The 20,349-nt window shown below is 40.6% G+C and overlaps 1 protein-coding gene and 1 long non-coding RNA gene across 2 annotated transcripts; both read right to left on the bottom strand.

Annotated features, from left to right (window-relative positions):
• Nucleotides 1–211: 211 nt before the first annotated feature.
• Nucleotides 212–1,119, bottom strand: LOC109987123 (uncharacterized). Its single transcript, XR_010669023.1, has 3 exons — nt 940–1,119; nt 618–654; nt 212–315 (listed from the first exon to the last, which is right to left on the bottom strand). It is a non-coding gene; the product is annotated as an uncharacterized lncRNA (long non-coding RNA).
• Nucleotides 1,120–15,280: 14,161 nt separating this feature from the next.
• On the bottom strand, nt 15,281–19,861 carry nrarpa (NOTCH regulated ankyrin repeat protein a). Its single transcript, XM_020638052.3, has 2 exons — nt 19,491–19,861; nt 15,281–19,300 (listed from the first exon to the last, which is right to left on the bottom strand). The coding sequence occupies exon 2, from the start codon at nt 18,799–18,801 to the stop codon at nt 18,463–18,465; it is 339 nt and encodes a 112-aa protein (XP_020493708.1). The 5' UTR covers nt 18,802–19,300; nt 19,491–19,861; the 3' UTR covers nt 15,281–18,462.
• Between the last annotated feature and the right edge of the window lie 488 nt (nt 19,862–20,349).

The following is a 20,349-nucleotide window of genomic DNA, read 5'->3' as shown; positions in this document are numbered from 1 at the left end:
TTCTTCTGTCAATGAGTAAAAAGGGTTTTGTTTAAAGTCACACAACAGATACTTTACAACAGTAGTTTAATAAAAGTATAGTCAAAACATTACAACTATACAGTGAAAAGATGTGTGAATAATTTTGGGTTTTTTTGTACGCCTCACCTTCAGTGTGACAACTATGCAGGCAGTCTCTCTCAGTCAAAAAGTTGTTCTGGTTGCCCTGACAACCTCCATAGATGAAGATTTTACAGTTCTTTGAGGTGGAGTTGTAGAAGTAACGTTCTACAAACGCTCTGCATAAACCTGTTTCTGGAGCTAGCACACAAACCTCTACAGCACGAGAGAGAGAGAGAGAGAGAGAGAGAGAGAGAGAGAACATATCCATTAAATGTGTAATGGTTCAAGTCTTATGGTAAACAATGCAAAGTCTTTGAGGTGGATATGTAGAATACTCTAAATATCTTGTACATGCTGCTCCTGAAGTCTGTGCTCAAACCTCTACAGGAAAGAGAAGAGATACCACAGAGAGAGCACATGACAACATAATGCCTCAGTGTTTAACATCACTGCACAACTTAGTATAAACTTACTATGGCATGAAGTTAATCACATGATGTATATTTATCACTTACCTGTTTTGTTAAAGGCAGCTTCAACAGCATTCACCTTCTGTGTCAGGGCCAGAGACAGACTCAGTCATTTGACAATGACAAAAACTCATATTTCAAATGGTTTTGTCAAATTCATTTGAAATTCACACTTTGCCAATTACATTGTCAACATAACACATTCTGTAATGTTTTTATTCTAGCACAACAGGTAGATCAAAAATAGAAACTCTATTTTATCTGTAGCATTAAGTATAAGGCAGATCAAAATTTTCCTAATATATTTCATTCAAATTTGAAATTTGATACAGCCTGGGAGGGCAGCAATATTTGTTATATAAATTACCAGTTCCATGCTATCATCCTGCGTATGGACCCCCTGGAGGCTCCAGGTCCAACCCAGGAGCAGCACCGAAAACAGAACCATTGCTTTTGTCATCCTGTCAGTCGATCTGTGCAGCTCTCTGAAGAAGAAATAATGGGAATGTAGTCACTGCCTTTCCTCGCTGTCTTTTAAAATCCTCATCTCAGCACAGTCAGGTTATTTACCTTTGTCTACCTTTTTTTTTTATCCAGTTCTGTTTGTTTTTTGTACCTGGACTTTAGACATTTACAAGAATTGAGTGTTTGTTTTGTAGGAAAACTAAGCTGCAGCCAATAAATGATTATATTTAATTATAACAAAAATGTTAAGGAATCCAGAAGTGGTTGGTTGAATAATAAACTTACATCTACAGAAGACATAATAGGGCAGGAAATAATAGAATGTGCTTGATTACTCTTTAACAGTATGAACACATTTGTTTGTTGATGTTGCTGAACTCTAAAGTCCAGTGTCTACCTCCTTAATCTAAGGTTGAAGCAGAACTTTGATCTTTTTACTGATTTTTGTTTAACTTGGCTGTGGTCAGTTGAGCATGCATCATACCACATTAACAGGCGAATGCTGTGTGAGAGCTGAAGGGGATGGGTGTATAAGAAACAGTGAGACAAGGAACAAAAACCTAAGAAATATCTTTATGAGACATGTTGCTAATGTGATCTGATCACATGTGGTTGTCTTAACTTAAGGTCAAAATTTACCCAGGGCAGATTGAAGACAAATTTAGATCCAATCACTCAGGTCACATTCAGAGGTGCTCTGGGATACATGTGTTCACGGTGGTCAGGCAGTGGTCAGGCAGTGTGGTATTTGATCTCTCTCAGGTAACAATGGGCCCAAATAAATTAGCAAACTAGTTTGATATGCTGTTTCTGAGGTTATTGTTGTTTGTTTTCCCTCGCATCGTAGCCATTAAATATGACCTCATTTTAATTGGTGTCATGCTTAAGGTCATTCTGTATTCTTACCGCCCTTATGAAATGATTGAGGGAAAGGTGACAAGACAATGCATTGAAAAAGACTGGCTTTTTATGGCTAAAAGAATAAATAATCAAAGATCTAATGATTTTGTAAAAATGTATTATCATTGCTCACATTCGCAGGATACAAACCGAGCCACCTTCATCAAAACACAGGAATTAAATGAGGCTTCATCGCCTACGCACCCACAGTTTCAATGACAGGTCATAGCCAGAAGGGGGTGGTATGGATCAATTTATTAATGATTGATACTTACTTTACACAATTTCAGATACATCCTCACAATTCTAAACAGATAATAACACATAACACTTCCTCATTTTCAACCTTGGCTCTTCTACTTTATGTCTAACTCTGAGCCCACTGCTTATGTCTGTTATTTTCACAAATTAGTCACTCATATAAATCACTGCATTCACTCATAACCACCAACACCCCCTCTCTCTCTCTCTGCTGTGAAGGAGCCAGGCTTCCTGCTCTTAGTTCCCAGAGTTCCCGGCTGCTGGCAGTAGAATGCTGGGAATATCCGGAGAGGAAAGGGAAGTGACATCACAGAGGTGACCTTCCGTATCAGGCCAAATCACCTGGTGGAGGCAGGAGGAGAGCTACCAAACAAGCTCAAAACACACTCACACAAAAAAATACCAGAAGATCCCACTATACTGTTTCACACTTTGGTTTGCTCTCCCAAAGAGGAGAGAGGCAATATTGTGAGTAAGTTCACCTGAAGAGAAAGTGGGGGGTGCAATAACATCAAGGGGTCATACAGAAAAAAAATCAAATATCTTTGCATAGTTTTTAGGAAATCTTTTGAGTGACACTGCCATCAACTGCTTGATCATTGAGGAAAAAGTGTCCCCTTCCCCCACTGTCAGAAATAAGTTTGGCCTCAAGGTGGTCCACCATCCAGCTAGGATACTTGACCTTAAAGAGTTTGAGACATCAAAATTATAAGCCCAGGGACATTTCTTCCTTCCAATCCTTGGTTTTATTTCAAATTCTCATTGATGACATGCTTATCATGCAAAAAAAAATGCAAAAATATGAGACATTCCTAAGAGCTGATCTTTATCACAGTCATTATATGTAGAGATATTTAATCAGATCAGAGAATATCAAAGATGCTATTTTATTTACACACAAAGGCTGGAAAACTTTCCACACAAATCCACATGCACAAACACTTAAAAGGACACTTGCACGCAACAAAAAATGCACAAGTCCCTTAAAGCCAAATTAGGCAGAAGAGGAGGTGGGATGAGTAGTGATGGTGAAAGGAGGGTGATGACAGAGTGTGTGTGAGTGTGTACGTGTTGGAGACGTCATTATGCAGGATGACAAAAGAAGCAAGAGAAGAAGGGATCTCTGGTCAGCTGCTGCTTCTGCCACTGTCTATTGTCCTGCCAACAGAGGACAACCCCCACCCACACACACACACACACACACACACACACACACACACCACACTTTCTTTCCTTCTTCAAGTTCAACTCTGATTTCATGGCCGACAACTGGCCGCCCCCAACGTTTACAGACCCTGTGATCCCCCTCCCCTAACCCCCAGCTGTGTCATCTCAGGTTTTTTTTTTTTTAAAGTCTGTGATTCAACAGATGTTTCCTCCAAAAAATAAAAGTGCATTAAGTTCATGTAGAAAAAAAAAAACGTTATTGAACTATTGCTCAAGCTGTCCTGATAACGTGTCAGGTGAAAGTGAAGACATTTGCTTATAGTAACCATTTTAATTTGTATCCACAGTAGTGATGTTCAGCTGTCTAATAAAAAAATATTAAAAAGACAAAAGATTCATATAAAATCAAATTGGAATACACTGTGTCATAACCCTTGGAAGCTCATGCAATTGGTACAAGCACTGTTTTGATTTAGCTAAAAACTTTTATTCTAAATGCATGCTTATATTAGTAAGGTATAAGCAACAATAGTCGAAATGTATCTATTATAAAAGACAAGATTCAGAAACGAAAACAATTTCAAGACTTGTCTGGGCTTGATAACCAACCTTGTGGCTTTAAAAAGCTCCTGGGCTTGTACAGCTAACTGCATTTATAACTAAGCTAACTAGTTTACAAATGACAAACAACACTAATCAGCAGTGGTAAAGGGGAGGGGGGGATACTTAGGCCATGCTACCTTTCCCTAAAACAATTTCTCCATTAAATTAAAATGTGGAAAATATCAGAATCTTCCTCTGTTTGTTCCACGACTAAAGCTAGTAAGCTTGCTAAGCTACATATTTAACAGTTTGTTCAACTCTTCATTGCTGGCAAGCTAATGCTAGCTTACAGCAGTCTAATATTTTTAGACAAGTTTGTGGCTTAAAACCTGTTGAAAGTTTAAAAAAAAAAACATAAAAGGCCTATTATTTATCTGTGTAAAATGATGAAGGTAAGCAGCCTGCTAAAACCTTAAATAGGTCCACATTAAATACCGTATTTTCTGACTGAGGTACCTAATAACAAGGCAAATTTATTTTCCTCTGGAAAAACAGCCGGAAATGATCATAAAAAAATGGGGAGATGAAAGACTTTTGCAAACTTGTAATCCATTTGGCAATAGTATACTGAAAAGAAATATTGCGGTTATAATAATTTCTTTAATCAAGTGTTTCTGTTTGTAAATCACAACCCGCACGTTTGTTTATGTTGTTTCATAAATGACTTTATTTACTTGTATGAAGAATAAGTAAGCCTAAATGATTAATTTACTATAACTTAAGCTGTAAGTGACAACTTTTACACCCATTATAAAGTTTGTCGTTCTCGTAAGTGATTATCTGTTATATTCAAACTTCACTCTTGTAAATGTCAATGCACTACCCCTTTTATAAAATAGCAGAAGTGCATGAAAGAGGTGCTCAATTAAATTAACGACAGCGCTTGTAATTAGGTGTTTTCCACCCATGGAGAAGTTCCATTGTTTTTAATGAAGGATGTTTTATAAGAGGAGGCAATAAATTCAGCCAAGTAATAGAAGCAGCTATGAATGAAGCCCCTTTCTTCTCTTTGTGTGTGGTGTGTATGTATGCAGATCACGTAGCCTCTCAAGGTGCTGAGCTCTGCATTATCATTTATCTTCTTCCCTGGTGGTTTTTTTTTTTTCAGTCACTGTTTTAATGTACGTATTCTGTGTCTCTGCATTTTTGTGCATTTTAATCCAGACCAAATGACCCTTGACCAACTGACCTCAGGAATATTTAACCCTCTTCTGTCTCTGCACAGTGTGTGACTCTCTGGAACCATTCTCCATCGATTGGCCTTTCTTTGACACACACACACACACACACTCAGATTATATGACCATTCAGTGACACTGGCAGACAGACAGACACAATAGGAGAAAGCACATTCCTTTCCCCAGGTGGCATTAAAGACGTACCCGGATCATTGCCCTAATGTGCTCCAAACCAATGGCCGACGATCATTAACCCCTGGCGAGTGTGAGTTCCTCATAGCCCTGGCCAGACTATTGTGTGACCACCGTGTGTTCTTGTACGGACTATTGTGCAAGGGGTTCTAATGTCGTGTGGAGCTGGTTAACTGCTGGACGAGGGCTCTAACTTAGGGCATTAAATGATGGCATGTGTTGTCTTGGCCTGAGAAAAATGTGAGAAAACTGGACTGAAAAAGTTGTCGATGCTGAATGAGCTCTTCCTTAAAAGGCAGGATTATCACTTCATTTTCAGACTTTTTGACATTCTTTCTGAAGACAGGATTCTGATGTTTAGTTTTGAATTATGAGAATAGGAAACTTAATGGCTTAAAAAAATGGCCTCACACCATTAGATCATGGCTGATTTCTCCATCTAATGTGCATCACGGTGTTTGCAACACAGCGTCATTTATTGATCTACCAACACAGAGGAAAGTGGCTTGATCAATCATAGGTACAGAAAGCAGCTCTAGGTTCTGCAGCAGGACAGGTGAGTAAGGTTTTTGTATACTGTCTATTTCAGAACAGGTCTTTGAAAACCTTTTTTTCCCACTGAAGCGTACACAACGATGTGGGAATTAAGGGGTTTGCAATGACAACACTCCTAAAAGACATCAGATAGCCTAACACAACTTAGATCCTAACTTTAAATTGAAGCTATGCCTAACTCACAACTTTGTTTTCTCTCGTTGTTTACTTTCCCTCTCTTCCTCACCTCAACAAAAAAGATTCAGCTCTACATCTTTTTCTCCTCCAGACCTTCACGTCAGTCGCCTACAACTGAGTTCCTACAGCCGTGTGTGTGTGTGCATGTGTGTGTGTGTGTGTGTGTGTGTGTGTGTGTGTGTGTGATTGTGGAGGGCTGGTGGTGGGAGGACAATGGGCAGTAAGGGGGCTGGTTGAATGGGACCATTGAGTCTGCTCAGCCAAACAGAAAAGCATCTTCCATCTCACTTCAAAACCCACAGTTTCACTCTGTACAACCAGGCCTTTATTCTCCATAATTACTCCCTGACACACATGTATATACACATGCACACACACACATATTGATATACATTCAAATGTACTAATATTTATTAAAATATATGAATAGTCAGAATGCTCTTATCACAAAAATAACAAAGTCAGAATGACTCTTGAAAGTCGTATAATTTGTCAGGGGTCAGTTCAAATGTGCAGGTGATACTGTTTAACATTTTTATAATTAGCAATGAACCTGAAAGTATATTATTATTTTAAGTTTAGACCTGTGTAGATATTGGTTGAAATAAGTTTTGTGAAGAATATTTCCTCTATTGTTGAAAACAAACTGATGATGGCACAAAATGGGCCTGTCAGTCCATATACTGATATGGAATGCTGAAAATGCTGATAAATTTACGATCAAAAGACACAAAAACCCAAGTTCAGAGTAACCTCTATTCAGTGACATTTGTGAGAATTTTTTCCTGACTTTTCAGTCATCACATTCTCCTTTATGTCATTCAAGAAGTTGAACATATGTCTTTAATTACAGAACTGACATTTGCTATAATTTGTTTTTGCTCAGAATACTTAAAGGCTATATTTAGTATCTGCAGCTTATGATTTTATTTCACATTGTGGCTGGATTGAAGCCATCGTTTACAAAGCACAATTGTGCTATATAATGCTTTTTACGTTGATGTTTTTTTAACTTGGAATTCTGAAACAGCAATAACCATGTATAGTTGTGTTAACTATACTTGAGAGGTTCTATTTGGTATTCATCGCATTGTTTACATTTGACATTTTCAGATATTTTCAGTGTCAATTTGTTGCTGCTCACCTGCACGTGACCTAAATACAGGATGGGATGCGCACTCATTAACCCTCCTGCATTCTTTCAAAGCAAGAGAGAAACAATTCACTAATACATATGGAGCTTATATCCTAATCCAACTGAACCCTATTCTCATTTCTGTAATAGAAAAAATAGCTGCAACAGCTGTCTCACAATATGTACTAACAACCTAATTCATTGTAAGCCCTTCAACAAGAGGTATTATCGTACACAGCCTGTCGCACAAAGGCGGCGGGTCTTGACAGAGAAAGTGCTGTCTGATACAGAGTGCAGTATCAGCCACAAATTTTGTCAGCATTACACAAGGCCATTTAAACTTCACCGAGCTCGTTAGCCTAGATCCAGCCCTGCGGCCAGCCTGCTCATTGTGTGTCCTGCACACTGAATCATTGTGTAGGAGGATAATCCATACTGGGTAATTGTTACACCCTATCATGCTGCACATAGAGACAGGATGATTGAGGTATGGAGTGGTGTCAACTCTATTTGTCTATCTCTTGATCTATCTACAAAATAGCCCTTAATAATAGCACTTCTGAGAATTTCTAGAAAATATAAGATGGACTGCCACTCAAATCTTCCTGAGATGGTTGAGCAGAACATACCGGTGGACATAAAAAATAATGAAGCAGTTTCATTACGTAGATGGAGATGCAACGTTAGTCACTGCTGAATTTGGAATTTGCCTGAATATTTCCGCACATCAGCTGATGTACCCCAACATTTTTCAGTAATTTAACGGGAGGATTGGCGGGGATAAGTCTGGGTGAAAGTTCCACTGTTTGTGTTGATGTCTGAAGATCTCCCTGAAAACTTCTGGACGTTTTTTAGGAGTTTAGTGCAAGTGTGAAAGCACCGTATGCAAGCTATGTTGTTAAGGCTAGCTACCAGTGTACCTTGTATTACCTTGTTTTACCTTTGTGTCTATGTATAAAGTTATTCTATTGACAAATATCTAGTGTGTTAACTTGGAATATGACTAACTAGAGTGAGCTAGCTGTTGAATTCCGTCAGTCCATCTATCTATCAAAGCTAGCCAGCCAAGTAGGCTATTGTGCGAGCTAGCTATAGATCAACCGTGTTTGACTCTGTGTTTAAAGATATTTTGGGCATTACTACCAGACTTATTAACATTAGAAATGACTAGTTTGACAGCACTCTAGCTAGCAAGTTGGCAATGTTTTGAAGTCTATCTATCTCTCTGTCTGTCTTACTATAATTCAAAATGGCTTTCTTAACTAAACTTAAATAAAACAAAAATGTAAGTTAGCATAAAAGAAAAAAAACGTTTGTTTTTGTCAAAAGTATATACTGTACAGATTTATGGTCTTTGTGTATGTACATAATGCACAGATAAGTAGTTCAGATGATACACAGATGGTCACATTGTATTGTTCATGGTGGTTTTGTGCTGCTTGACGCTGTTTTTCGGTTACAGCAGCTCACATAAGGGTTATGTGATGGTATAATGGTGCAGTTTTTGCACATAGATGTACTTCAACCAGCAGGTACACAAGTTTATGTTCATTGTTAAAATACAATAGTTTAACCTTTTTGTGCCTGTACTATCTATCTATCTATCTATCTATCTATCTATCTATCATGTACAGCCATCAAGTCATCCACCCATCTCACCTCCTAGCTACAGCTCAGTGTGCTGGAATGGTAAGCTATCTCTCTCTTACACACACGCACCTATGCATGTAAGCGAGCACACACGCACACACGCACACACGCACACACACACACACACACACACACACACACACACTAAGGAACAAAGGATGCAGGCAGAAGGAGATGTGGAGTCAGAATTGTGCTTGCATGTGTGTGTGTGTGTGTGTGTGTGTGTGTGTGTGTGTGTGTGTGTGTGTGTGTGTGTGTGTGTGTGCGTGTGAGGGATGGGGGACGGCTGGGTTGGGTGGTGTGGCGGTGGGGGTGTTGAAGCTCCATATGGGCACCCCACCCTTTGTAACCCCCTTCCCTCCTTCCCCCCTGCAAACAGGCAGATGTCAAATGGGACATGCCTCCCTGATAGGGCACAGGGTCACACTGCACAGGGGTAAATAACAGAACAGGAGGGACAGAGAGAGAGAGAGAGAGAGAGAGAGAGAGAGAGAGAGAGAGAGAGAGAAATAATTTCCTGCCAACAAACCCCTCCCCTCCTTTCCTCTCCCCCAAAACACACGATCAGAGATGTACACTCTACCAGAAAAAAGATGCCAACCCAAACATATCAGTACTTCCGAAGTGGCATATTAAACCTGCTTTTGGATCAAATTGAGTCCCTTTGAATAAACAATGATGTGAAGATAACCTGTTACACTAAAACCTTGTGAGAAATTGAATATCACTTATGTGAACAAAATGAATTCCCAGAAATTCCAGCCTATTTTTTTTTGTAGAAACAACCATTCATTCAGAATCTATGCATGATCGGGCTACAGATAGTGGTCATTTTGAAGGCCTCATAGACTTTTATTGTGCCTTTACATCTAAGTTAATTGTTATTATTATTATTTTCTATTAATTTTGTTCTCTTCTCTAAACAATTCCACATAGGGAGGTTAGGCCACATTTTGTCAGTTACCGGATTGATTTGGTCCTTAAACGTAAAATGTATCACTTACAATATTAATGTGCGCGACAGACCAAGTTAAACACGCATCTGTGCAGTGCAATACAAATCCTCAGGTTTGGTCTATATCCCTGTTCAGATATCTGTAGAAAAAAAAAAGCTTAAAAAAAAGTAATTTGCAAAAAAATTGTATCGTATAATCTCCGCTAAACGCAAAAGGGGCCTGGATATACTGTATATATCACTTATTTATACACACAGAAGTGCTGATATCTTCAAATTTAACTGAAAAGTTTGACGTAGGTTTCATGAGCTTTGTGTGAAATTAAAAAAATGCCCTTAAGGTGGTAGACAAAATATTATAAACTCACCTTAGTGAAATGCAAGAACCAGTCATTGCCTGGTATCTTTGACTGCATTCCTTTAAGCTTAGTGCAACGTATCAATGGCCAACTTAAATGTTTCCAATATAAAGTACTCAACATCAAACAGTAATTGGGATGTGATATGTTTTATTGTGTTGAAAGAATTTTGATTTCTAACGTGTCTGTCACCCTTTGACTGAGGGCAGGAGAAGATGCAACCCGACTCAAGGACAGGTGTCAGTTGAGCGTGTGAGTGGAGGTATGGGCTGCAGTCCTAAACAAAGCAGGGGGATGGACACACATGCACACGCACGCGCACACGCACGCACGCACACACACACACACACACACACACACACACACACACACACACACACACACACACACAGGCTGTTCTCTGTGTACTGAATGGTTACGCCCGCAAGGCAGGAGTAAGGTTACTTTACATACTGCACTTACAGCTCCCTTTACCACTGGGGTATAAAATGGATTTGAATGAGAAAGAGGGGAAAAGAGGGGTGGAAGGAGCAGGCAGAGGGGGGGGAGAAGGGGGAGGGGGGATGCTGGGGGACTCCCTTTGTGTAACAGGAGGTCTGCCGCTGCTCTGGCATGGCTATGGAGATGGAGGAGCGGGGTCACTCTCCCTCCCTTTCTGCCCCTTCACTATAGGCTGGCTGCTCTGTCTCTCCTCCTCACCCCTCCCTACCTCCCTCCATCCATCCCTTCCTCCCTATTAGCATAGCAGCTGCCTGATACAGGGCGTAGGGTGGGGACTGGCCAGGTTGCTGTGTGCATATGTGTGTGTGAGGGTGTTTGTCGGAGGGGAGGGATGTCAGGGGGGTTGGATGGAGGGGGGTCCAGTCAATGGCGGTCCGTCTGGCTGGTGAATAGCAGCTAAAGCAGGCCCCCGCAAGCTAGACAAAGGAGCCGAGGAGGGAGGGGATGGGGTCGGGTTGAAGAGAGGAGGGGAGGGGTGGAAGAATGAGGCAGTGAATGGAGCGCCTTGTCACCGGCGCTATGGAGAGAAGCACAGAATGAACTGGAAGAATGAAAGAAAAGTTCAAAAAGGAGCGGAGGGCAAGGAAAAGACCGGCCCGACCACCTGTCTCTCTCTCTCTCTCTCTCTCCCTCACTTTAGTTCTTTTACTCCCCTTCTTACTCACAGACAGACTCTGGGGAGGGGGTGTTCACTTGGTCGTGCTTCGCGACAGACATGTTTTTGTTTTCCGGGGAGAAAATGTTGTATCAGCAGGATTAAAAGCTCACTGTCATCCACCAGCATCAATGACTCTGCTCTGATTTTGCTGCTTTCGAGCCATTATGTTGCTTAAAATGATTCTCTATTCTGGAAAAAAAGAATGTATTCAAAAAGGAGGTTACACATTGCTAGGCTGGAATACAAAGATTTTACCTAGGATGTATGAACAAAAAAATGCTGATCAGTAAAAAGATGGAGGCAGAGGGATGTCACTTTGGACACCAGGAAGAAGAGTTTTGTCTCAGATAACAACTGAACAGGATCGAACATACCTGTAAACATACGTCAGTTAAATTGAACACATTAGACAGAACGAAGAAACACTGAGTTAATCAGAGGTGACGCTTTGTCACCTGTAGACAAGACTGGGTTTAAGTAAAGAACTAAGTTACCCTAAACTCCACAGAGCATTTTTTCATTGTTCAAACTTTGCTCTTTTGAAAAAGAACAGCACTCATGTACAGGGCAAATACCCTGACACAAACACTTTCAACACATGCACAAAACTCCTTCAAAATGTTCAGAATGACCTGCATGAATGAAAACAAACGTCAGAATGTTTCATCCAAACTTCATCCTGAGCCCTTCAATACGTAGTCCCTAAAAGTTGACTTGAGCCGACGTGTGTTACAGAAAGAAATATTCAGGAACATTTTCCATGACCGAGTGTACGGGTGATGATGTTTATTTCATGTGACCTATGCACATGCAGCTTGATCTTCACACACATAATGAAACCTTTTTTTAAATTATTTTGCCAGAAGTTCTTCCCTTCTCTTTCATTTATATGCCGATAACATTTAATTGCACGTAACAATGACTTGAAGGCAAAATACTGTCATCAGAGCACTGGACTGTGTCTGCCATCTTGGATATTTCGTAAACATTACACTGACTAACCTGGAGTCCTTTTTACTTTCCGTCTTTTTTACCAACATTTTACCAACTAGCTAGCATGAAAAGTTGAGCATGTATTAGCTTAAGGTTCAAGTACATTTTTTCTTTTTGGCTGATATCAAAACAGGAGTACAAACTTTGGTTTGAAATTCTCAAGGAAATCTATTTCTCAGTGAAGAAATCTCCACATGAATGCTCAATTTCCTCAAAGTAAGCTGGGGCTGGGAAATGTCCTGTTAAGTCTCTAAGGTCATGTCTTTAGAACTTTTTGCAACTATCTAATGCACACAATCATATATTTTAAAGAGGTTTGAATGTTGTTTTAATAATCCAATCACAGGTCTGTAAAATCTGTAAAATAACTTCACTCTCCTTTGGCACACAGGGCGGAACTCAAAGCAAAATTGTGTTAAAACAGAATAGAAGCTAAAAATATGCTTTCACATGAATAGTCGAAGATCATATCTATGAATGAGACGACAGACCGACAGGTTTGTATGTTGTGGGAATTCGTTCAACAGCCATGAGCATTACATTTGCTCCGCAATTACTGTAAACATAAAGCAATGCAAACCCACAGCGGAGACTTTTTAAATTCCTCACGTTGATTGTACCTACAGTCACGCGGAACCTGGGTGGAGCTCTGACGGGAACTAAGTCACATTGCTGAACAGCTTCATGTGTACCTCACGGGCAAACTAGGTGTTGACAAATAAAAACGGTTAAATGTTTCTCGAAGTTCCTCTTTCTGCGGCTGCTATCAATCAACAGATTTCTTGCAACAACCCTGAAAGTCAATCATAATGTGTTCTCGTACCTAAAATAAGTGATTCAAACAAGCCGTTGGTGTTACATCATTACTCCTGCACACAGAAGGAAGTCATATGCAAGATGTCACCATCGGCGCTCCCATCTCTGTAGACCAGTATAACAGGAGCGTTATAAAATGAGGAATTAAGTATTGCAAAACCCAATTAAAGTACATTTAAGACACATCACAAAATGTTCAGTTAATCTTGTGTCTTACAGATTGAGTGTAAGCCTTCAAATGAGGGGTGTTTGCATGGATATGAATATTTTATGAGCTGCTGAACAATGGCCTTTTGAATGGAGATGGAAGGTAGTCACAGACAATTGTCGTACTGTAACAGTGAGCAATCAACAATATCTTACTCAATTTATCCGTCAAACACATTAAAATACACAAACACAAGACTGTTACCCGTCACTGTATCCAGTGTGATCTGTCTACTTTCGCCTAGATTGATTTTGATGCTTTGCTGCGTCAAGTATTCTGCACTTGATGCAATTCCCAAAATAATTCTTCAGATTTTTTTTCTGCAAATCAAAAATAAAATCCTTCCAAAATGCCTTGTGTTGTCTGGCTCACTATAAGCTGCTCGGGCCAGACCAAGACGAGCTAAGGGAAGCCAAGGCACATGAAGAACCTATTAGGGGGCCTTGCGGCCAGCAGCAACCCTGGGAGGCCAGCCAACTCAGTGTGTGAACAATAGGGAACCCAGCTCAACAAAAACATCCTGCAGAAGTGAGAGACTGGGAGGGAGAGAGGAAAGGACGGGCGAGTAGCAAGCCAGATAGCCTGTTCGGTATCAAAACACAGAGGGGATGGTGTTTAAAAGGAGCTAACTTTCTGGGTGTTGATTTTGATGCAGAAATGCATCAGATCTATGAACTTGCATTTAAGCTGTGGTCAAAGTTCAGATGAAGTTGCAGCCGAGAAGATGAGTTTAACAGCTATTCTAAGAAATGTCATGGTCAAATTTTAGATTCTACTCCTTATGCTGCGCTAAATTCAGGATCACACAAACCACACTCAAACCACACTCAAACCACACTCAAATCACACTCCAATCACGTTTGTAACCCTCTTCTTGCTCAAACATTTCCAGCAAGCTGCAACCCTGTGAATGTTACGACACCAATGGGTCAGACATGTAGAAAGATGTATTGTTGTGGCGCTTTTCCCACGACCCACCCACACCAATGCAATATCATCCGCAAGTTAGAATTTCCACGATACAGGAGGACATGATTTAATGAAAGGCTTCTTTTTTTTTTTTTTTTTTTCAAAACAAACAGGTGCAGTGAGTCAGGATCACAATGCAACCTGGAGAAAATGTGGCCCGCAGTGTCTTGTGCTTGTTTTAACAAGGCTACAAGTTCAAACAGAGAAGAAGAAAAAGGCTAAACTGAACGCAGGAAAGAAAAAGCACAACCTCACAGTCTTTCTCAACAGTTTTGGCTACTAATGAACCCATGTGTTTCAGTTTTTCATTTCCAACTGATCCAAATTATGTGTAAGCAGTTAACTGTTAAAGCAAACTTTTTTTCCAGACAATTTCACGCATCATTACTGCAGGATATTTCACAATAAAAAAGTCCTTTACAAAGAATCAGTTTACTTGTTTTTTTCTTCCTACAAGCAGGGCTACACAGCTTATTGAAGGAGTTAGTAAAATGATATCTGCAGAAAAAAAGATGATTGATAATAATTGATTGATATATTGAAGTGAAGGGCAAAAGCAGGTTGTTAGCAGGGAGCTCAAAGCTCACTTTCTACTCATTAGAAAGAGAGCAAAAGGGAGAGATGTGTGTTTTTTGAGTATGTGTGGGGGTAACATAAAACCGGCCCTCACAGAACACACACAGGGGAGGGGACCCTTCTTTAAACTGAGCCTACCCACAATGCACCGGGCTCCTTTATCCCGGCAGTGAAAGGATGAGGCCAGATGAATGACAAAAGGACAGAATGGGGATCTGGGTTGGGCCGGGCTTGGAAGACAGGGGAGGGAAAAGAGAGAGGGAGAGAGAGCGGGAGCGAGGGGAGGGCATGGAGGGGTGTGTTTCCCAAAGTTTTCTATTTAAAAAAAGAAAGAAAAAAAACGCAGGAGAAGGGGCAGCTTTCTGCTAAGGAGATGACAGGGAAAAAATGTATGCATACACAGAGGATTTAAGTTTAATGATTTCTTTACTGGCTTGTACACAAACGTACAAAAATAATACAGCACTCATCTCCACATGACATGACGTCATTATCACAGTGTTACAAATGTTCAAAATAAAAGGATACAAACAAATAAAGACAAACCATGATGGAACATCTGCATCACTCATTAAAAATCAGCTGTTTCCTCCTCGCTTGAAATGAAGCAAGGCCAGAAACACATCTTGGTCCAAAATAGTCAGCACTTTTTTTCTTATTTCAAAAAAATCATCTCACTCGTGTACACCAATCCGGCGGCTGGCTTCTCACGTCATAAATGTTATGACCCTGGTAAGCCAAACAACCGCACAACCGTGCAATTTTTTTTAATCATGTTACAATGATCTTACCATCAAATGTATTATTCCCCTTTAAAATAAAACAGGAAGACAGCACTTCAGAAAAGAAAGTGCCCCAAGATATCATCATCATCATCAGCGTTGATATATATATATCCATATGTATATATACATACACCCAATCACAGAGATACACGCATCTTTGTTGAAAAAAACACAATGTTTTTCCACAAAGTAACACACACATTAGGACATCATCACCTGGAGCATATATTTATACAATAGTATTTTGTTGTGTTTGTTTTGTTTTTTTTCATTCAGAAAAAAATTAAAAATGTTGACACATAAAAGCCAACTTTTCAACAACAGTCATCAGTGCAATATTCGAACAAAAACAAATGAAAAAAAAAAAAAAAAACACACATCAAGTTTAAGACAAGCGATGCATATTTCATGTGTTGCCTGATACCAATCTATGCCTTGATGTGGTGGATCTATCGCTTCAGATGTTTGTGGTTTTCCAGGTTTATAATGTTTGAAGTTTGTCTTGTCTGGTTGAATGAATGGTGAACACAACAACACACTGGGAGGGGGGGGGGGGGGGGACTCAAGAGAAGCACCACACACACACAAACACACTTACACTCACTGAAAAAAGAAAAAACACTCATCAGCTTCTCATGAGGTCAACCAGTGCTGCTGTGAAGCTTCTACACAACTATTGGTCATTTGAGCAGTAGGATTTGTATTTTGAGAAATAAAATAAAAAAAAAAAAATCACTGACATTTACATTACAAAAGGAAAAAAAAAAAAACAAGCAGCATTGATACAAAATGTTAGGGTGCCTTTATAAATGCAGCAGAAACCAAAATTTTCCCCTTATGTGACATCCTGCAACAGTCATGTGTTGTTGTTTTAAGTCTTCATCGTCCAACAGTATAGGATCCTGCTCAGTAGTAGTAACTATTCCAAAGCCTTGACTCCTGCAGTTACCCCGCTCAAACACTGGGGGCACACAAGGCTCCGCATTTTTTTGTGCAATAAAACTCCCTGCGTTTTTAAGTCATGCGATACAATTCCATTTTTTTTTTTGTATGACTGAAAAATGATAGAAAACAGAACAAAGGTGATGAGGAAAGAGAAAGAGAAAGAGGAAGAGGAATAGAGGATTAGGTTTATAGGGAAAATATGCATCAATGGCAGAGAGAAAGGGGGAAAAAAAAAGAAAAGGAGTAAAAGAGTCACAGAAGAATAGTCCCTTGCAGAAAAAAACGATGCTTTGCTTGTCAGGATTGGTTTGGTTGTAGAGTAGAATAAACTGTCCCGACTGAGGATGCACGAGTGGGTTCATTGCATCTTCTGTATTTTAGTCCGTCCCCCCCTTAAAAAACACATGTGATTGATCACAAACAAATGAGTGTCTTTAAACTCAAAACAACGTGGCAGAGTGGTGAGAGAACTGAACATCTTAAGAATACTTTATAGTCGAGGTAGCTGTCAATAGGCAACCTAACAGAGTCCTTTAAATGGGAAGAGGAGAGAGGTGGGGTGGGGGGAGTCCTCTTGAGGGGTCAAAAGGCTGTAACAGAGGGGGATTCTGGGGGAGGTGGCAGATACCTCCGCACGGGACAGTTTATACTACGAGTCTGAAGCAGCTTGAGTCACCCTCTTACACTTAAAAGTTTTCTTTTTTGTGTGTGTGTTTTAAGAAGAACCACGACATATAAAAAAAAGAAAAAAAAACGCATCTTCTCAATGTACCTTCATAAATAAAAAAAAAACCCAGCCCGCTTTCACAGTGATGACTAGGATGTTCATAAAATACTGAAAGGAGATTATAAAGTGAATTCCAAAATTGTTTGATACAAAGCGGAAGCAGCGGTTTTCTTTTAATATAACACATTGACCACCTCACAAGAGTGATCGCGCTGGTCTGAAAAAAAAATGGACGCCAGCATGGCAAGATCGATACAGAGCGCATCAGCTACTGTCCCTTTTAAAAAAAAAAAAAAAAAAACAGAAACAAAGTAAAGCTATTGTGTACAGTACTTCACAACAATGATGGGAGTCAGAATTGTTGTTACATAACGATTACACATCTGAAAGCGTGTTGGATAGCCATTATGCCGCTCTTTCAGTAAAAAATTATAATAAAATGTATTAAAGAAATCAGACCTCTAGTAGCCAACAGAGGGCAGCCATTCTGCTCTAATCCATGTGTCTTCCCTTTCAGATATTCCAGCATGCAGCCACACAAGCATCAAGTGCCGTAATTTTCCATATAAAATAACTTAAAAGGAGTTTTACAAGTGAACAATGAGGAGCAACAGGTCAAATCCGCGAGCCCCCCCACAAAGACACCATTCAACTGTATTCTGGGGATGGGAGAATTTAAAAAAAAAAAAAAAAAAAAAAAAAAAACTTGGCCATCTGCACTCTGGAGTCAAAACACACACATGTGATACACAGACACTGGCTTCTTTTAGAGTGGATCTAAGAGACACATTCAAGAGGAAAGCTTTAGTACCAACAAACTCACCGAAATGGCGTTGCTTTTTGTTTTTTTTTGTTTTGTGAAAGAATCATGTTGCAGCGCTTTGTATGAAGTATGTGGTGCTTGTCTCCGGAGCGCACAGAGTGCCCTGTTTGGTTTACATTGAGGGAAGAATGCTGTGCAGGCCTATTTTGACTTCTTTTAAAAAAAAAAGTAATTTGGCACAACTATTAGACAATTGCGGTTTTGTTTTGCTTTCACAAGAGCCTGGCTTTCCGTATGTTGCAGTTCTACTTCCCACTTGTTTTCTGATTTTTACCTGACAGCATGAGACAAATCACCGGGCGCCAGAGGAGTACTTGGCCTTGGTGATGAGGTATAGCACAATGTCTTGGTGGCCCCCGAAGGCGGCGATGTGTAAAGCGCTCCACCCTTCCCTGTTGGCCAGTCGGATATCTGCGCCAAACTTCACCAGCAGTTTTACCAGCTCCAGGTTTCCGTCAATGACGGACTGGTGCAGGGCCGTCTGTCCTTCAGGCCCGAAAGAGTTGACGTTGAACTCGCAGTTTGTCATGTTTTGCAGCAAAGAGTGCAGCTCCTTGGTGTTTCCCTTCTTCACCGCCTCCTGAAAAACCCTCTGCGGTTGGGAACAAGTCGACACGTCCGCCTGGCTCATGGTTGCAGCTCGCTGGAGGGATGTGGGGAGAGGGGGGACCAGTAATCCTGCCCGGGATCTAAAGCTGATAATGATCTTCTTCTCCCTGTTGCGTCTCTGGTCTGGTGACAATGCCACAGTTACTCTGGATTACAATCAGTTATTAAGGCACTTTAAAGTTCTAAACGGGAAAAGGGAGCACTGTATATATCCAAAAAAGGACAAGAGATGAAATAACACACTTGGTGTGCAAAAAAAGTTAATATTTAAGAGATCCTTAAATCCCCCTAAAAAATAAAAGGGATCTGGAAAGCAATCCAGAGGTCTGATGTAGTTCCCCTTCTGAAGCAGCAGCAGGTAACCTGTAGCAGGGGATGGAGAAGAGAGACACCTCCGAATTCTCTCAGGTGATTAGAAGTATGACCACTATCTCCACAGAACAGCCTCCGCAGCTTTTCCTTGAACGGTCCGACCTGTTTCCTGGCTACACGTCCCGGCTATATACCTCTGCTCATGTGGTCTGGAGAGACAAAAAGACAAGAAATGTCCGCATAAATCCCGATACCTCACCAACAGGCTGCGAGGAGAACCCCACATTCCTCCACATCCAGCAGTCAGAGAGGAGACTTCCGTGCGTAAACGTTTACGCACGGATACACAGCTTGATTTTTGCCAATTGAAATATGGTCCGCTACAGATTTGAGACTTACCTGTGACAGATGGACGGGTCCGTAGCGACGAAAACGATACAAATCCACCGTGTGGCCCCGGTCTGCGTCCTCCGCGCGATCCGTGTGAGTCTCTGTCCTGCGCTGCGCTCTGCGGGAATATTTTACGCGTCCTCTATTTGCATGACAATACAGTCCTAAAGAATCAACTGTGGAGGAATGGGCGGAAACCCGGGGAGGTTATAGGCTGCCGGCTCGTTTAGGGGGAGGGATCGGGGCCCCTGTGAATCTACAGGGAGGGGCGTGGTCTTCTGAGGGGGGAGCCAAATGCTGCTGCAGAAATATTCAACAAGCCGCCTGCAGCAATATCAACGGTGCTCTACATCCGATCTCTTGCAGCCGACCCCAGGAAGCCAACTGAAAGCCATAGGCATGGTGCTGCCGGAGCTTTAAACTGCTGAGGGAGCAGGCACGTTGTGAGGGATCATGCACCAGATTAATATCAACAGGAACTCATCAGTTACCAAAACGTATAGGCCTATTTCTCACATCGATAAGGTAGTTTTATGCACTATGGTAAATGGATACATCGGGCAAATGCACTTGTATTTCTAACCTAAAAAAAGGGTCTTTTATTTTTATTTTTAATCAAAACTATCGTCACATAAATAAAAAAAGACTTTTATAAGTGAAGGAGCACACAGGCTCATTTACACCCTGTCTTGTTGAAATGAGGGCAGTAAAGGTGCTGATAATGATACACTACACACAAGAGGGTGTTTAAGATTCGTTAGCCCCACTTTCTCTGCAATGTGACCCTTAAACCAATGAATGGGTGCCTTTGAACATCTTAGTATGAAACGAAATAAATTCAAAGTGTGACTCGTTTATTGGGTCCTTG

Source organism: Labrus bergylta, chromosome 17 (assembly GCF_963930695.1).
Source record: "Labrus bergylta chromosome 17, fLabBer1.1, whole genome shotgun sequence".
Lineage (NCBI taxonomy): Eukaryota > Metazoa > Chordata > Actinopteri > Labriformes > Labridae > Labrus > Labrus bergylta.
Note: the sequence above shows the minus strand (reverse complement) of the source record. Positions and strands in the feature narration are given on the sequence as shown.